The 19,336-nt window shown below is 37.4% G+C and overlaps 1 protein-coding gene across 1 annotated transcript in view; it reads right to left on the bottom strand.

Annotated features, from left to right (window-relative positions):
• Nucleotides 1–13,888: 13,888 nt before the first annotated feature.
• Nucleotides 13,889–19,336, bottom strand: part of SNTG1 (syntrophin gamma 1) — a 260,259-nt gene continuing 254,811 nt past the window's right edge. Inside the window, exon 18 of the mRNA XM_052651830.1 lies at nt 13,889–14,055. Within this exon, the coding sequence (XP_052507790.1) occupies nt 13,897–14,055 (159 nt within the window). The 3' untranslated portion in view covers nt 13,889–13,896. The remainder of the gene's footprint in view (nt 14,056–19,336) is intronic.

Here is a 19,336-nt window from a genome sequence, read left to right as displayed (position 1 = left end):
GCTTCCTGGGTTGTCTAGTACTTAAGATTCTGAGCTTCCACTGCAGGGGATGCAGGTTTGATCCCTGGCTGGGAAACTGAAATCCTGTTTGGCCAGCCAAAAAAAAAAAAAAATTCCTGGGCAATAAATGTCCAGAGGGTCAATTGCTGGGTGGAGTGTGAGCTCATGCTTATTTATTTATTTTAAAGAAACTGCCAAACTGTTTTCCCATGTGGCTTTAAAACTTTCCATTCCCATAACTAATGTAAGGGAGATCCAATTCCTCTACATCTTCATCAAGATATGATTGCCAAGATATTTTCTATAGCTGTTGATATACTTGGAGAGATATCTCCTTGCAGTCTCAGTTTGCATTCCTTCTTGCCTGTTGATGCTGAACATATTTTCATACACTTATTTGCTCCTGTGTATTTTTTATGCTGAAATGTCTGTTCATATCTTTTGCCCATTTTCTAATTATTGGCAAAGATATAAAAGCAATTCAGTAAAAGAAAGATAGTCTTCTAAACAAATGGTGCTTGAGCAATTGGATACATATATCTATATATATCTCTAATATATATTGGGTCTTCTCAACCCAGGGATTAAACCCAGGTCTCCTGCATTGCAGGTGAATTCTTTACCAGTTGAGCCACCAGGGAAGCCCAAGGATACTAGAGTGGGTAGCCTATCCCTTTCTCCAGGGAATCTTCATGACCAAGGAATCAAACTGGGGTCTCCTGTGCTGCAGGCAGATTCTTTACCAGCTGAACTACCAAGGAAGTCCATACTATCTCTAATATATAATAAATAAAACTCCAATATATAATAAATAAAACTCTAATTTATTTGTGTATATTTAATTAAAAAGTTAAATGCAACCTAATCCTTACACTTTGTACAAAAATTAAGTCTAAATGGTTCCCAGATATAAACTTAAAACATAGGAAAAGGTCTTGAAGTCCTCAGGCATGGTGAGATGTTCTTAGTCATGACACCAAAAGCATGAGGCATAAAACAAAACAAAAAATAATGAACTGCAGATCATCAAAATGAAATTATTTGCCCTGCTAGTTGAGTTTTACATTTTTCTTTTTACCTGCCACACTGAATTGCTAAGTCATTTGAGGACAAATTTTATGCCTGTTTATATTAAGTGTGTCTATCATAGGTGCCAGAAAATGATTAATTGTGATTGAACAAGCAAATGCTTCTGTATATTAGAATATTTAGCATATGTTCAGGAATTAATGCTTATTGAATATTTATATAGTGATGAGCTAAATCTGCACTGTGGAAATTCTCCAGCACTCAACAAGTATATAATGAGTGATCATAATATTAACATATTCACCAACCTAAAGGGCTGGGCTTCCCTGGTGGCTCAGATGGTAAAGAATCCTTCTGCAATGCGTGAGACCTGGGTTCGATCCTGTTGGGAAGATCCCCTGGAGGAGTGCATGGCAACCCACTCCAGTATCCTTGCCTGGAAAATCCCCATGAACAGAGGAGCCTGGTAGGCTACTGGGGTTGAAAAGAGTGGGGTTAGAAAGAGTCAGACAGTACTGAGCAGCTAAGCACAGCAAAAGATGGATACTCAGAAGGAAAGAATAAAGGTTAGTTCACTTTCCAAAAAAAGTAAACAGTGTTCAAAGGGACAGTCTTTACCGACATAGAAAAAATATGCCAAGAAGTCAAAATAAAAATTATTAGAGAAGGAAAAAGATGAGCGGGGGCCAGAGGGGGCCCAACAAAAGCTTAGGGGGAAGAGAAGAAACACATTGAGAAATTAGAGAGAAGGTGCTGGTCTTTGGGGACTAACCCTGGTCACTTCTTTTATACAGACAGTGACAGTCATGTTCTATCAACTAGGAATCAGTAAAACAAAGTCTAAACTGAAAGCATGGACATGATATGGACTCAGTGAAATAATTCAAAATATATTTTCAAACATTTTACAGGGCAAAAACTCCATTAACAATTCCCTGTTCCTTCCTTGATTATTTTTATTTTTCTGAAGGAGACAAGATGCCCTCCTCTTTCTAAACTCTGAGCCTACCATTCTTTCTGCTTCTCTTCACTTTCCTTGGAAAATAAAACTTCAGGACAGGAGGAAGCTCATCTAGAACTCAGAGAATATACTTCTGATGAGCCAGTCCTCCATGAAGAAAAGAGAAAACTAGAAAAATGGTCAAAATACACTTATTCAGAACACTAGAAATTAACCAAAATCTTGCACACAAGCACCCAAAAGTGTTGATTAAGAAAGAAAAGAAATGCATCCTGTGAAGACCGCAAGGTTTGTGGGATTTAACCTTGTTCTGTGCCCAGTGCCATGGCATATATGAATTGCAACAGCCTTTTAATGTTATTCTATCTGAAAGAAGCCAGACAAAGGAAATCACATGTTGTCTGATTCTATTAATAACTTGGTAAGTAGTTGACCCACATGTTGCCAAAGATTGAGAGCAGGAGGAGAAGGGGGCAGCAGAGGATGAAATGGTTAGATGGCATTACAGACTCAGTGGACATGAGTCTGAGCAAGCTTCAGGAGATGGTGAAGGACAGGGAAACCAGGCATGCCGTAGTGCATGGGATCACAAAGAGTCAGACAGGGCTTAGTGGCTAAACTACAAGTAGTCATCAGAGTTTTGGGAAATGGGTAATTTGGTAGGGATGTTAATGGGTTAGAATTTCTTTCTGTGGTGATGAAAATATTTTGGAATTTGACAGTGGTCATGATTACACAACTCTGTGCATAAATTTAAAAAGCCAGTGTGTTATACGTTTCAGAAAGGTGATTTCTGTAGTCTTTAAATTATGCTAAATAAATCTGTTGTTTAAAAAATGACCTTCATAATACTTAAAAGCAAATATATGTGTGAAATCAAGCTAACAATTGTTTAACTAACATAAATGTACACAATTGTTAAAATATCACCTATTTTATTAGCAATGCTGTTTACTACTTGCCATTAAAAGTCTGCACAGTAGCATTTATGTGGTAGTAAGTTAGGAGTTAGGTTGCTATATATATAATAAACAGAGACAATGAAAAATTTATAAAAAATGTTCTGTATGGTTTATAGCAAAATAAAAATAAGTAATATCACTGGATATAGCTGTTAAGTTTATCACTAAGCTTGCAAAATAAGTTCTGTGAACTGTATATATGTCTGTGAGGGGTGAGTTTATGCTCAATTCAATGATCTTCATACATGACAAAAATGTCCATCCATGTAGCACAGTGGTTAAGAATTTGCTTGCAAAGCAGGAGACGCAGGCTCCATCCCTGGGTTGGGAAGGTCCTCTGGAGAAGGAATAGGCAATCCATTCCAGTATTTTTGTCTGAAAAATCCCATGGACAGAGGAGCCTGGTGTACTTCAGTCAATGGGATCACAAAGAACTGGACACGACTTAGTGGCTGAACAAGAAGACAATTTTAGGGTAACAGAATTGACTGCTTCAAAAATCTGATGTGTGTTTGGAGTTAAAGATGGAATATTGAAAGCTTATGTTAAAACTTTTCCAATTCTTATATTAAAATCACCCCCAATAATATCAAATATAATTTTTTATTTCACTTTATTTTAGAAAACTTCATTAATATTTTTAAACTTAAACTTAGACAACATATTCCATTTCAATGCAAAGTTAACTTATATGGAAAACTTTAAAATTTTATTTTATATATCTTTATGAAAGTGAAAGTGTTAGATGATCAGTTGTATCTAAGTCTTTGCAACTCCATGAACGGTAGCCCTTCAGGCTCCTCTGTCCATGGAATTCTCCAGGCAAGGCTATTAGAGTGGGTTGCCATTTCCTTCTCCAGGGTATCTTCCTGACCCAGGGATTTGACCTGGATTTCACACATTGCAGGCAGATTCTTTACCCTCTGAGCCAGGGAAGTCCCTATATATCTTTATATATAACTGTTAAAATAACAAAATTCTAGTTGCATGTTAAATGTTTTTCATAATTGCTTTTTTCATGAGAAAGCTTCTTGTGAGTGAAAGAAAAATAGCTTGCAATGGTAACTTTGGGCTTTTCATTGTCCTTTTCTGCCATCTTCAATATACTTATTTTATCCACTCTGAAGAAACTTCTCTCTGCATTTAATAAAAAGGCTGTTTCTAGAAGTATTTTTATTTGTTTGTTAGTTTATCTGTGTCTTTTATAGAAGAAATAAAACAGGGTATTTTTTCTGACCTCATTACCAAAAACAGTTGATAATTTTATGAGCAATTTAAAAAAGGATCTTGTAGACACTGTTGATCAATAATAGCTCTTCATGTTAACGACTGGAAAGCTCATAGCAAAATCAGTGGAATGGGAAAAATGATTGCATATACTTATACGAAGAAAGGAAAAGATCTTTGGGGTCATTGACTGGGTAATGTAATTGATCAGGCCTATGATTAGAAATTCAACATTCAAAAAACAAAGATTATGGTATCCGGTCCCATCTCTTCATGGCAAATAGATGGGGAAACAATGGAAACGGTGAGAGACTTTATTGTCTTGGGCCTCATCACTGCAGATGGTGACTACAGTCGTGAAATTTAAAGACACTTGCTCCTTGGAAGAAAAATTATGATCAATCTAGATAGCATATTAAAAAGCAGAGACATGACTTGGCTGACAAAGATCTATCTTGTCAAAGCAACGGTTTTCCCTGTAGTCATGCATTTGAGAAGGAAATGGCAACCCACTCCAATGTTCTTGCCTGGAGGATCCCAGGGACAGAGGAGCCTAATGGGCTGCAGTCTGTGGGGTCGCACAGAGTCAGACACGACTGAGGCAACTTAGCAGCAGCAGTAGCAGCAGTAGTCATGTATGGATGTGAGAGTTGGACTATAAAGAAAGCTGAGCACCAAAGAATCGGTGCTTTTGAACTGTGGTGTTGGCAAAGTCTCTTGTGAGTACCTTGGACTGCAAGGAGATCCCACCTGTCCATCCTAAAGGAGATCAGTCCTGAATCTTCATTGGAAAGACTGATGCTGAAGCTGAAACTCCAATACTTTGGCCACCTGATGCAAAAAGGCAACTCATTGGAAAAGACTCTGATGCTGGGAAAGATTGAAGGTGGAAAGAGAAGGGAACGACAGAGGTTGGGATGGTTGGATGGCATTACCGACTCGTTGGACATGAGTTTGAGAAAGCTTTGGGAGTTGGTGATGGACAGGGAGGCCTGGCGTGCTGCAGTCCATAGGGTCACAAAGAGTTGGACACGACTGAGTGACTGAACTGAACTGATGATTAGAACATAAATAAAAATAAGTAGAATTTAGACATGGCTTTTAGAAAAAAAAAAGTTTAAACTTCACTTTTGGGTAAAGAAAGCATAGATAATTAACCTTTCTATTTACATATGATAGATACAGGTTTCCTTACAATAAATCTAAAGAATCATCTCAACTCTTCATATCATCAAAATTTTAAAAATGGAGGATTTCCTGGTGGCTCAGTGATAGAAAAAATCTGCCTGCCAATGCAGGAGACATGGGTTTGATCCCTGATCCAGAAATATCCCACATGCCTCAGACAGAGCCACTAACCCCGGGAGCTGCAACTACTGAACCCACGACCTGCAACTGCTGAATGCTGTGTGCCCAAGAGCCTGTGCTTCACAACAAGAGAAGGCACGGCAATGAGAAGTACATGTACCACAACTAGAGAGTAGCCCCCAGGTGCAACAACTAGAGAAAAGCCTGCACAGCCAGAAATTTAAATAAATAAAATTTTTAAAATGGGTTTCTAATTTGTATTATGCATAAACTAAGGAATCAAAATAGGTTTGACTTGGTCAGGCTGAAAAAGTGAGCACTAGAATTTGGAGATCTTACATATTAATATTTCAGATGGGTAGAAAATTAGAACATACTAATGATTAAGCTATCTTCATCAGAAAAGACATGAATGGAATCTAAATTATAGAAATTAAATGAAAAGAAGCAATAATTCTACACAAACTCATAATAACTCACACCCACAGAATTAAACAGTAATTCTCAAAATTTTTCACTTAAATGTTGCCATAATAACATTAGGAATTCCAAAAATTTAGATTGGAACATACCATCTGCTGAAAATATTAATGTCTGAACAAGTACAGCTGTGAGCTCAATTAGTCACACAGTCATTAAAATGAAGCATGCATAAAAAATGTACCCTTTCACAAATAAAAGCTAGTCTCCTTAATTCACAGCAATGTTCTCTGCTGTGGATGCCATTGTCCTAAGAGAAGGAGATGACTAAAAAATTGCCTGAGTCCGAGCATGCAGGTGGCAAGTATCACCCCAAAACTGCTTTCTCTGGCTATTTTCTTGAGAATCTTGAAAACCACAGCCTTCTGCCCAGAAGCTGCATGGAAGTACACTTCGTCTAAATATTGCTTCACAGAAACAAGGAAACATCTGTACAATTAATAAGGCAGAGCAGACCTCTTGCTTCTGTTGACTTTTAAGATGTTCTATTTCCTTATAAACCTTTTAGATCTCATAAATATTCTGGTAAATATGAAACACTGAAAAAAGCTTGTTAATGGAAATTGCTTTTATCTGTTTCTCAGAGATCAGATCGGGTTGCTGAAGTTGAGTGCATACATGAGTTTTAAGTATATTTGAGTGTGTCATTCAATGAGAGCAACTTCAAAGAGTCTTCACACTTGTTTCAGGTGCTATCATAGTGTTAAATATTTCTTTCCCTTGAAAAAAGGTGTTTGTTGAGCTTGATATATTAAAAAAGTATTGCTGAGAATCCCTTCTTTGTGTTTTTTATATTTAGAATTGAATCATACTTGAATGATGTTTTGATAGCATCTATCCTCAATGAAATGAATAAGTTATTTCTTACTGCTCACATTTATCAAAATTTTATAATGCTGAAGGGTTACAAATAACAGCTTGTCATAAGCAACTTTTATAAAATTTGTGTAGGGTGGCAACTATTCATGTGAAGGAGGTTATATTAGAAAAACTGATATGAAGGATTCTTTGTCCTCATTCCCACATTTGATTCTTAATTTTTAATTAGCATAGAGTATGCATTAAATTACTATTATACATCAAGCATTGTTCTTACACAGAGGATATGTTGATGAATAGGAAGCAGCCCCAGTATTCAAGCATTCGTCATCTCTGTGGGTATCGATAAACGGGAATGACAACTATATTCTATAATCTTCTGAGACATTTCAGACACTATTCTGGAAAGACAAAAACAGGGCACATAAAGGAAATTTGGCTGGAGTTTCAGGGTAGGAAGGTCAGAAGAGAGAGACTCTTTGCTATTCACAAGAGCAGAATTAATTCTAAAGGAGGAGGAAGGTTATGGGGGTTGGGTGGAGCATCCAGGGAAAGAAGATTAAGTTAAAGCCCTGTATAAACAGATTTGACACTGTTTGGCTTCTGCTATAGTTCTGTGTGATCCACACTGTATGTGAAAGAAGTGAGGAAGTGGGAGGATCCAGGGTATACTCTTTCCTTTGTGTCATATTAACGGATTGAAATTTCCAGTTAAGTTGCAGGAGATTTTTGTTAAGTATGGAGTAGGTGACATAGTCAGCTCTCTGTTTCTTAAGGGACTCCATGGCTGAATCACAGTGGATTTTTAGAACAGGTCAAACTCCTAGCCCCGAGACCAAACAGGAAGGAGATAAGTATTCTCCATAGGTGATGGGAGCCTGAATGTGGTGACTGATAGGAATTACAACAGATGGTCCTTGACTCGGCCCCGCCATGTATATTGGATCACTTAATTTGCAATGTCATTCATTTTCAGTTCAATTCAGTTGTTTAGTTGTGTCTGACTCTTTGAGACCACATGGACTGCAGCATGCCAGGCTTCCCTGTCCATCACCAACTCCCAACTCATGTCCATCATGTCAGTGTTGCCATCCAACCATCTCATCCTCTGTCACCCTCGTCTCCTCTTGCCTTCAATCTTTCCCAGCATCAGGGTCTTTTCCAGTGAGACAGTTCTTTACATCAGGTGGCCAAAGTATTGGAGTTTCAGCTTTGGCATCAGTCCTTCCAATGAATATTCAGGACTGATTTCCTTTTGGATTGACTTGTTTGATCTTGCAGTCCAAGGGACTCTCAATAATCTTCTCCAACACCACAGCTCAAAAGCATCAATTCTTCATTCCCTTTAATTCTGAACAAAGCTTCACTTTTAATTAGTACTTTTATTGAAATCATTTAGCAGTAAGCTTTTTCATTAAGCCCCTTCTGTGTTCCAGGCTCAGCTCAGTGGTGAAGATACACAGCTAAGCTCTGTAGCCACGGTCATGGCCTTTGTAGAAACTAAGGCTTGAGAGCGATGGTAATTTCAGCCAGAGCAGTAAAGGTGGCCAAGTGCTGTGAATGTGTCAGAAAAATTCAGCTTAAAACACTTATTTATTTATTTATTTATTTTTGATGATACTGGCTCTTTATTGCTGTGCAGGTTACTCTCTGCAGCTTTGATGTGCAGACCTCTCACTATGTTGGCATATCTTGTTGTGGAGCAGTAGCTGTGGCCCCCTGGCTCTAGAGCACAGACTCAGCAGTTGTGATGCTTGGGCTTAGTTGCTCCACAACATGCGGGATCTTCTTGGATCAGATATATATGTAAAGTTCATCTAAGAGGAATTGTGCTTGTTTTTGGTGGTGGGAGACTTAATACAGTATCTATTTGGAGGTTTTGTGTTCTTTTTGATTGGTTTAATTATTTACGATCAACAAGTATTAATTTTCCAGCAAATTTTTTTTCAAAAAACGATAAAATGAGAGCAAATCATTAAGAAACTAAAATAACATAGATATCAGAATTGTTTCAAAACTATTTCTACAATTGTTCACTCTTTGGCACTGTAATTACCTGAAAGAAAACTGGAGTCTCTTATGACACAGAAATGAGCAGCTTCTCAGGTACGAATGACCAGAGAGTGATGTCCCATCAGACCAGTCTTCTTAGTATAGATTCAGCTCTTAATGGACCATTGTGAAGCCATAACTCTGACGGCTTCACAATGGTGAAGCCATTCACAACTCTAGTCTTGCTTTCAGTAATTCTGGTTGCTGAAACAATTGGACAAATATCATCTTTATCCCATCTCTAGGGCCTTTAGGGGCCAGATAACTAATCTTCATAAACATTAATACTTGTTACTAAAAGCTGCTCAAAAGCCAATAAACAGTACAGGTTGGTGGAAAGGAAAGTTTTCTTTATTTTGGATGATGGCAACCAGTGGGGAGTGTAGTCTCCTGTCCAAAGGCCAACTCCTCCCCTCTAACCCTTGACAATCAGGGGCAGGGGCTTCATAGATCGAGGCAGGAGGCTACAAGCAGAAATAGCAGTCAGCTCTAACAGTTATCTTAAAATTGGCCATCAGTGGTCTGACCAACATCGTCTTGATTGCTTTAGGTGCAGTTAATCTTCAGTTCTAGGGTCAGTTGGTTTCCATTTCCCTGAGGCCATTTCTTGAAACTGTAGCAGCTTATGTCAGTCTGGTCATCTTATAGTTAACTTCTTCCACTTGGTGGGGGTTTCAGTATCTATAAGACTGTTCATAGGATACGGCTCAGAATATGATCTATAACCCTTGAGAAGGAACTAAATAAAGGTCCTTGACTGTGCTTAATGACTACATTATTATTATTTGATCTCCTTTGACTGTTTTCCTTTGTTTCTGCATGTTCTCACTTCTCTGATTAAACTTATTCTTTGGCTAAAGTTTTTCCACAGATGAAAGTCAGGCAAAAGACATGGAGGGAAGGACCAGAGGGTTCTGCTCCATTTCATACTGGTGGGCCAGAAATTGTGTCCTTAGGGTTATGCACCCAAGGTAAGCAGCTCACCACTGCCCCTGTTCATGGCAGCTAAGTCTTCTAAGGACATGCTCTAAACATCTGTGAACTCTACAAATCAAACCCAGGAAGTGAAAACACAGATGTAGTAAAAAGTATCTGTTTTTATTTTCCTGTATGCGTCATTAAAAAAGGTACAGTTTTATTAGTAGTACATTAATGAACTTAAAGAACAAAGTGACAATTTGTTGTCACAGATATTAATTTACATTTTACAAACATCCACCAAAATAATTAAAAATGAAATAAATATATTTACATTTCATAATTCTGGTATTTTCATTGCATTTTAATATGTATAAAATATATAACATTTATAGTATTCTATTCATCTTTAAAAGTAACTTCAAATGTGCAAAGAAGTGAATTATAATTTTAAAGTATTAGGCAATAAAAGTAAATCATAAACAAGAGTTTTAGAGGAATGAATAAAGTAATTCCTTATGGAGAGTCATCAGGACAGCAGTGTTAAGCGTGTGTTAATATTATAGAACATTAACACTTACCTTAAAGAGCTACGCACAAGATCTTCCTTGTGCTTTTAAAGCTTCTTCACATTGCTGATTTCTAGTAGTAATTCTACATCTGTGTTAGGATGAATACTTTTTCACAGTAATAAATCAAGCATTTCTCAAACCCAGCATTCCATGTAAACAAAGTTTATGACAAGTTTTGTTTTTGAAAATGAGGGAAACCTCTAACTTTAATGTTCCCAAAGGAAAGTCTCTCTGCTGACATAGTAAATATGGGGTTGGCATTTATTTTCAAGGACTTGTTTCTTCTTGCTGAATGTGTTTTGTGATCAAAGGCTTTAAAACTCTAGGTTGGTGCATGCCTGAAAAATGGGCAAGAATGACACTCTTATTATTTTCCCTTAAAAATAGTGTTGGATGGTAAATGTTGGGGTACACATTACACTTACATTATCTATTAAAGTAGCTTTGAAATAAACACTTGTTGCAATATAACAAATTACAAATGTCCCTGCTTTAATATACTTCAGCTTAAATGAACTGTGATTCTTTATCAGGCAATATACATTGTTATAGTAGTTAGCAAAGAGGTCAAATGATATTTGAACTCCTTTCTCTGACCCAAGTATATATAATGTAATGTTGCCTTTGAGCTTATACAATGTATACCATCATGAACTTTAGCATGTATTTATATACATATATATGTATACATATATGTATATATATATGTATATTGTGTATGTACACACACACACACACACATACACACATATACCAAGGCACTGGAGAGATTAACACATAGTTAAGCATTCTGCTGTTAAAATGGCTCTAGTATAAACTAGGATTTAAGGAGAAAATCTCATGCATCTAAACCTAAATTACATGAGAAGTAGAGATTAATCTGAATATTTTTGTTTATTTCTAAGCTTTCTCATTCAAGTAGTCCAAGTTATAACAAATTTCAGTGTCTAATCATTGCACAGTGAAAAAATATGTTAAATGTTATTTGCTAACTGAGGAAAATCAAAGTAATATTTTTGTAATAGGTGGCTTCTCTACTAGTCATGTTAAGTAGCAACTTAGGCCTGTGGGTTTTGTTTTTCAGTAGTATCAAAAATAAACTCAACATGGTTTTATCATAAATTTTAATTTAGCCTATAATTTACAATGTAAATTTAAAGTATATTAATATATTTATTTGAAATATATTCTTCGATAGAATTTGTGATTAGCATTTTATTATATATACGTGTGTGTGTGTATGTGCGTGTCATACAAGAAGACATATACCCACACATCTCATTGTGCACCTTTTCCTTTACATACACGTAAGCACAGCCTAGAAGAGCTTTATGACATACAAAAAGGGTATTTAATTAAATTGCTTTTTTTTGGTATTTTTTTGAATGGAGTTTTTACAAAATCTGACATTTTTAAATGATTATGTTATACTTGTAGAAAGCTTCAAAACTTTCTCTTTCTTTAGGTTGAGTAGCCCATTTCTTATTGCCTGCGGCCCGACTGATCATCACATTATGGACACACGGACGTCACCCCAATATGGGGCAGGCTAACACACACTCGAGGTGGTGACAGAGGTCTTGTGGTGAGCTGGCTGCTCTGCTCAGATCCTGACGCAGGGGCCCATCTCTCCACACCCCACACCCTTGGGCTGGTGGCCTCCTGAAGTCTGTCTTTGGTGGCTTCTGATTTTAGAATGACTGTTGTATCTGATCAAAAAACAGTGAGCCCATAATGCCATAGTCATATCCCCATTATGCTATGTTAGTCGCTCAGTTATATCTGACTTTTTTGCAACCCTCTGGGCTATATAGCCTGCCAGGCTCCTCTGCCCATGGAATTCTCCCAGCAAGAATACTGGTTGCCATTCCTTTCTCCAGGGGATCTTCCTGATCCAGGGATGGAACCCTGCAGGCAGATTCTTACCTCCTGAGCCACCATATTCCTGTTATGAAAATGTATTTGGTTAGATGGTCAAAATAAACTATGTTAGAACTGTATTTTGTCCAGTTTGCCCTAGTTCTTTTTAAAAGGACACCTAGATCAAACTGAGCACTTACTCAGCTACAGTCCTGAAACTTCACTTCTTTTCAATTTAATGTGCTTAAGAGTTGATCAGATACAGTTAATTAATAATTTATAATGATTATGGAAATAGCTTGATGTTCATTTTTAATTATAATGTTCATATGTCCTTTTTACAAATAATGTTTCCTTCTTGAGAGATTTTTTTTCCTTCTTTTTAAAATTAGTCCACCTTATTATATATTTGGTCATCTTCACAAGGAAGTATGCAACAAGTGTGACTTAGTTGGGAACATGTGTACTAATATAAAAGTAATTTTTTCTTGATAGAGAGCTGGTTGTTTAAAAGAAGATCTCAGCACAGCTGTGGTGTAGGACAATGTTATACAAACATCTGGGATCTGAGCTGTGTGCACTTCAGGGCTTTCAAATCTCCAACCCCTTTATACCTACATTCCTAGGACAAGATGCCTACAATAATTCATAACCTGGCATTCCATTACTGCTTTTTATGACATGATAAGGTAGAAGTTTTAACTTGTATTTTCATATCTTACCTTATTCTCTCATATGCTCTAACTAAAATGGAGTGATGTTTTTTACCCAACAAAAGTAATAGATTTGAGAATACTTCCTGGGGACATTTCCGATCAGGATTAACTCCAGCTCCAGGTGAGGTTAGGAATACAAGAAGGAACCGTCTCTTACACCACATGAATTGATATTTTCTCTATGAAAGGTTTTAGGGTCACTGAAAATTTATGAAATTTTAATTTAATAATAAATTCCAGGTAAAATAGAAATCTCCGTAAATGAAGGAAAGGACAAGAGGTTCATGGATGTTTCCTTCATTCCTCACTAAATTAACACATTTTGGCATCTTTGAAGGAACACTGGCTGTGAATAAACACATTTGGTGTCAGTGACCCCAGGAAGAAATATTCCATTTCACATCGTGTCTATTGTAGGTCGAATGCAACGATCTTTTTGAAATTCTCAGCATGATTTACAACAGCATACACAAATTGGGGTGCCACTGTCAAGTCATGTGGTGAAGCTATAAGCAGAGATCCACACCAGTGAGCTGAGGTGCTCTCTTCTTGGACAAGGGTCTTCACTCTGGTCTTGGGGCCTCTGCCTCCTTCTGTCGCTCCTCACATAATAGCAGGGCACTGGTTCCTGAGCAGGCCCTTCATGCATTTGTCATACAAAATAGTCTAAAATACAGGCGTGACTGTTTAATGGGTGTTTTATTTATAGGTAGCTTACAATTTTTATATTATTTACACACTCGAGTCATTCATCGGTTCATCTTCCCTTTCAGTGAAAGCAACACAGCGGTCCTGACCCAACGAGGAAGAGCAAGTCATCCCGCTCATTTAGGACAATCCCCCGAGGGATCCATCTGATCTTCTTCTCCGCTCAGATTTCCACTTGGCTTCCCTGCTAACTTGGGGATGTGATGGCTTCTCCATTGTCTGCGGCGATGAGCAAGGTCATTCTGTTTACAAGTCAAGATGAGAGGGAGGCTGAGCTCAGACTGTCAGGTCACATACCTGGCTTTGCTCGGTACTCCGGAGCTGGAAGCCGCAGAGGCAGCAGCCTGACTGCCTAGAAACAGAGGGTCCAAACAAGCCACTTTGGCAGCGAAGAAGGAATGAATGCAGTGGAGGACAGCGAAGAGATTCGGGAACTCCAGCTCCTGAAAGGGACAGAGATGAGCCACACAAAATAAAAATCAATTTCCTTGAGATAAATGAAACTTAACCACACGACTAGATAATAGCTAGACCTTCTCTTTAAAGTGCAATAAACTTAACTAGAATCAAAGATATCTAACCTATGGAAACCGTTGGCGCTTTTGTTCCGTATGTTAATTTCAAATGACGATTTACTTCAAAATACAGTGCTCCATGAGCTGGAAGGACTTAACATGATTATCACCCAGGAGAGTCTTTTCAACATTGATCAACGCTGCACAGAAATATACTTGGCCAGATTAAAATTTTACTCTTGATAAAGTGTAAACAGAGAGAAGCAGTAGATTTAAAAGTATTTTTATCTCTTTAGAGACAATTCAAATGAAGAATTTGGATTAGAATGATTAACAAGTACTCTTCACTATTCTCTAGAATCAGTTGCTATTTGCTGTTGGACAATGAATATGAAATACTGAAAGCAAGGGATATGAGTGTTTTCGATGCTATAAGCCAAACGGTTCATTTCTAAAATATAATGTGTGCACTCACTTTAAATTTAATTAGTTTTGATTATCATACTTGGTTGTTAAATCAACGCATCTATTCAATGTAGGCGAGATAGCTATGCGGTCCAAGTAATTCCCTTCATGACACTGGGAGTTCTTAGTTTCCAATGCTAAGTATTAAAACACCAGAGCTCTGGTTTAAGTATTTTAAATTCCTAAAATGACTCCACCTAAATTGATTTTAGTGTCTCGGCCATTATGATTTTGGGAGCCTTATTTTTAGTGACCTGCCTCATCTCACTGTGAGGGGTTCCTGGTCACACAGCAGGTTTTCTCTGGCCACAATTCAGTCCACAAAAGAGATCCTTCATTCTCTGTGCAGCCAGCTCATTTTATACGCGGGTTTTGAATGTGTTCAGTGTCAACTAGTATAAATCCACTAGGTGTAAAAAGGTGGGACGGCTTTGGAAAACATGAGGTGTGCTTTTGGTACTCTTGGTAAAAGGGAGAACACTGTTGAATGTTGCAACTGGGTAAAAATACAAATAACTTTTTCTCAAAAATATATTTGCTGCATCTCTGTTAAACTGGAGATTATAGCTTGGTTGTCAGAAAAATAAATAGCCTAAATATGAAGACATTTCAGAATGATTAATATTTTCATACCTTGTTAAGAATATGTCAATGATTTGATGTAGTTGGCACTTTAACATTTTTACACCTATTGTCAGCTGTGGGGTGGGCAAGAAATTAAAGGCAATCAGAACAAAAAGCAGAGGGCAGAGATGTGCTTAAGTTTAACCTTTGATTCCAACATCAACTCATCTTTCCTCAGATCAGTGGTCACCTTTCGCCATCACATCTACTCCTAAGGCTTTGATCTGCATTGCTATATACACAAGTAACACTCTTTCCCTCATTTCCAATGTAAATTCTAGACTTTCAGGTCCACCTATCTACTGAGCATCCAAAGATGATGTCCATTGAGCCATTTACCATCTCCTTGGAACAAAGCTCATCTGGAGCCCATGAATCTTGCTAAGCATAACTCTCCTCAAAATGTACTCATTCACTCAATGAATATTTATTGAGGGTTTACTATTCACCTGGTCTTTTCTTTGTTGAAAAGACAGAGTAATAAGCAATGCAGGCATAAAAAATGTCCTCCTGGGAGTTACAGTCTCGAGCAGGATACAACATGGAAAAGCATAAACAAGTTAATATTTCTGGATGTAGTGATAAGTACAGTCAAGAAAATAAAGCATGGACAAGAACAGAGTGTAGGAGCGGCTGTGGGGTGGGAAATCCATGTTGTCATGAAGGCAAAACCTCAAGAGATAAAAGAGTAAACCATCTGGATGTTTGTGAGAGAAACATTCGAGGCAGAAGTCAATTTCAGAGGCCCTGAGATGGAGATATTCTAGGAGAGTTTGAGGAAAAGCCAGGGGCTCTTGGCACTGGGATGGAATGAACTGAGTGAATAATGGGGGCATCCCAGGCAGCTCAGTGGTAAAGAATCCACTTGCCAATGCAGGAGACACAGGAGATGTGGGTTCGATCCCTGGGTGGGGAAGATCCCGGGGAGAAGGGAATGGCAACTTGCTCCAGTATTCTTCTTGCCTGGTAAATCCCATGGACTTAGGAGCCTGGTGGGCTACAGCCCATGGGGTCACAAAAGAGTCAGATACAACTTAGTAACTAACTAAACAACAACCATAGGTCAAGAAATGAGGTCAAGGAATAACGCAGGGCATTCCAGCCCTTTATGAGCTTTACTCCAAGTGACACAGAAAGCCACTGGAGATTTCTGGGCACAGAGAGACAAGAATTGGTATTAAGTCTTAAAATGATAATTCGGGCTACACTGTTGATAAACTCTATGGGAATATGATTGAAATAAAGAAAGGAAGTTGTAAAGGTTTTCAACTAAAAAATGTGTGGGATTGAAAGTAAACTAGAGTCACGGACGATTTCAAGATATTTGATTGAATAACTGAAGAAAGATTTGCAAATTATCTGGTGAGGGCTTAATATCCAAAAATGTAAAGAATTCATACAACTCAACAGGAAAAAACACAACACACCCTGATTAAAAAATGGGCAGAAGATATGAATAGACATTTCTCTCAAAGAAGATGTGTAGATGGCCAGCAGGTACACGAAAGGATGATCAGCATCATCAGAAATGATCAGCATCGGTGACATCAGAGACATGCAAACCAAGCCCACAATGAGATACTACTGCACAGCTGTTGCAACTGGTTTCATCAACTCAGGCAGCCGCAGTCTTACAAAAATTGCTGCCAACTGTTTTCAGTACATACCTCAGTGAACAAGGTCTGTGTCATGTCGAGTACTGACAAGCACTGCAAATGGGCTTTACCAGGGTAATTACCATTTTCATAATCAAATAGTTCAGGAGGGTCAAAATTCACTTTATTTTTTTCCATTTTCAAAGCTTTCATGATTTTTGCAATTTTGATTTTTTTTTATAATGAGAAGATAACCATACATGATTATTTTGAGTTACTTTGCCTCCTTAGAAAAACTTTCAAGTATATCTTTATTCTTAAAATTTTGATTTTCAAAATGTTTTTACTTATATTAAATAAAAATGCAATTCCATTTCTTCTATAGGTGAATGGTGACTTTGGGGAAAAAGGAAAAAAAAAATCATGCCCTTGACATGTTCCCTCTGACAGTTGCTTACTTTGGAGGCAGTTAATATATGTTTTACCTAAAAAATACCAAGTTAAGTTTTCTAGTTTACTAGATTAAAAGAAGTTGGGATTCTTAACATATGTGGGTTAATAAAATTCAGTATCCCTATGAAGAATATAAGAGGCTTGAAAATAAATCATGCACAAGGAGGAAACATTCTCAGTGAGAAATAAACATGACTCGGAACCCTTGGGGATTCCCAGGAGCTTAGGAGCTCTTTTCAAGGAAGACGAGTATCCAGTGCAGAGTTCTCCTTCATGTATTCATTTCCTTGCTCCAATCAAGCATTTGAAATAAAGTGTTAGGTAAGATCAGAGATATGTTAAATCTCTCTCTCTCTCTCTCTCTCTCACACACACACACACACTTGACTCATTCTCCACATTTACTTCCAGCCACTCCAGTTTCTTCTACACTATGATTTTGGATAAAGTCAGTTGTACGGAAATCACACACATGCACACGCGTGCACACACACACACAAACACACATACTTCATCCCAACCTCCATCCCCATTCACTCCCAGCTGCTCCAGTTTCTACTGCAGTATGAGGCACCAAACAGCTTTGATAAAGGACCTCATTACAAGCAGGAGCCGCCCCATCTTCATTTTTCTTCTCCAGAATCTAAACAGCTGGGGCTCTGGGAGTTCACAATGAAAGGAGAGTTCTAGAAAACCTCTGGTTTTGGATGCCAGAAAGAGTGAGAAAATGAACAACAGGCTAGCTAGGAAGCTGATCTTTCGCTTTCTACGCAGAGGAAGATTGTCGGCCTCAGTCCCTCCTGGGTTTGGCTTTGTGAATATTAAGCTTCCTAGTTCATGAGCCCTCCAAATGCCACATAGGAATCTGCTTAGATGATGAGTCATTATCTTCTGAAAGGCAGACTTTTCAGCACATCATGCATTCTTTAGTAGGGTCTCTGGCAGGTGCTGACTCAGCATATGAAGTGTTCCCTTTATCGTGTTGTATACTCAATCCTTACCTACAAACCAGGGAACATTTCATCCTGAGAGCAATCCTTTTGGGCAGACACTTTTATCCACAATTTATAATCCAAAAATGAAGATTTATAGAGAATAGCTGGTAAGTAGCATTACTGGGATTCAATCCTCAATTTCTGATTTAAGTCTTACTAAATCTTATATTATGTGGGAAGTTCTCTTGGGGCCACTTGATGTCTCTGAGACCATGGAGATTGGGGGCAGGAAGGATTTTGGGGAAAATGTCTATTTAGAGATGTTTCCAAACTCTGCTCTGTTCCACTTAATAAAAAAGCAATTTTCTTTTTCCTTCTCTTATTGTACAAAAAGTACTACCTTTGCCAGATGTTAAATCCAGTAATTTAGGATTAATATGCTGTATACACTAGTTTATGAAAGATTTTAACAGTGTTTCCCTGCAGGGATGGTCATGAATTTCAATGAATAAAGCGACAGCAATGCCTTTAGAAGGCAGACTATTTTGAAATCTGGGGATTCCCTGACTTCTTGTATTACATCAAATTATAATTTTAAAATAGATACACATAAAAATAATAATGAAATGTTAAAAATAGTAAGCATATATATATATATTCTTTAACCTAGGAAATGTACTAATGGCCAACAATGAGAATATGTTGGTAACCCTTGATGAATTAGTGTCTATACTAACATCATAAAAACAGCACTTTAAAAAAAGTACCCAGTAAGAATAAAATGAGCTTTTAAATTAATTATCAAATTACTGTAATATTGCTCATGACTTCAACTGGGAACCACTCCTCTGTTCTACTAGGAAAGTTTTGGGAAGTTTAATGAGGCTTTGAAAAACTGATGGCAAATTTACTAAGCTTTCTGAGTAATGAAGTGAGAATTTATGAATTTCTACTTTCAGAGAAAAAAATATAACCAGTTTTGGTATTATAACATTGTCTTTGCATAGCCATAAAACAACAGAAACAAAAAATAAAGTATATTTCCCCAACTCTTGTCCTTTTTAAGTATTTCTAAGACTTTTCACAATGAAAAATTTAAATACTATTTAGAACTTTTAATCTTGTAATACGCACAGC

This window comes from Budorcas taxicolor, chromosome 14, assembly GCF_023091745.1.
Source record: "Budorcas taxicolor isolate Tak-1 chromosome 14, Takin1.1, whole genome shotgun sequence".
NCBI lineage: Eukaryota > Metazoa > Chordata > Mammalia > Artiodactyla > Bovidae > Budorcas > Budorcas taxicolor.
This window is presented reverse-complemented; position numbering and strand designations above follow the sequence as displayed.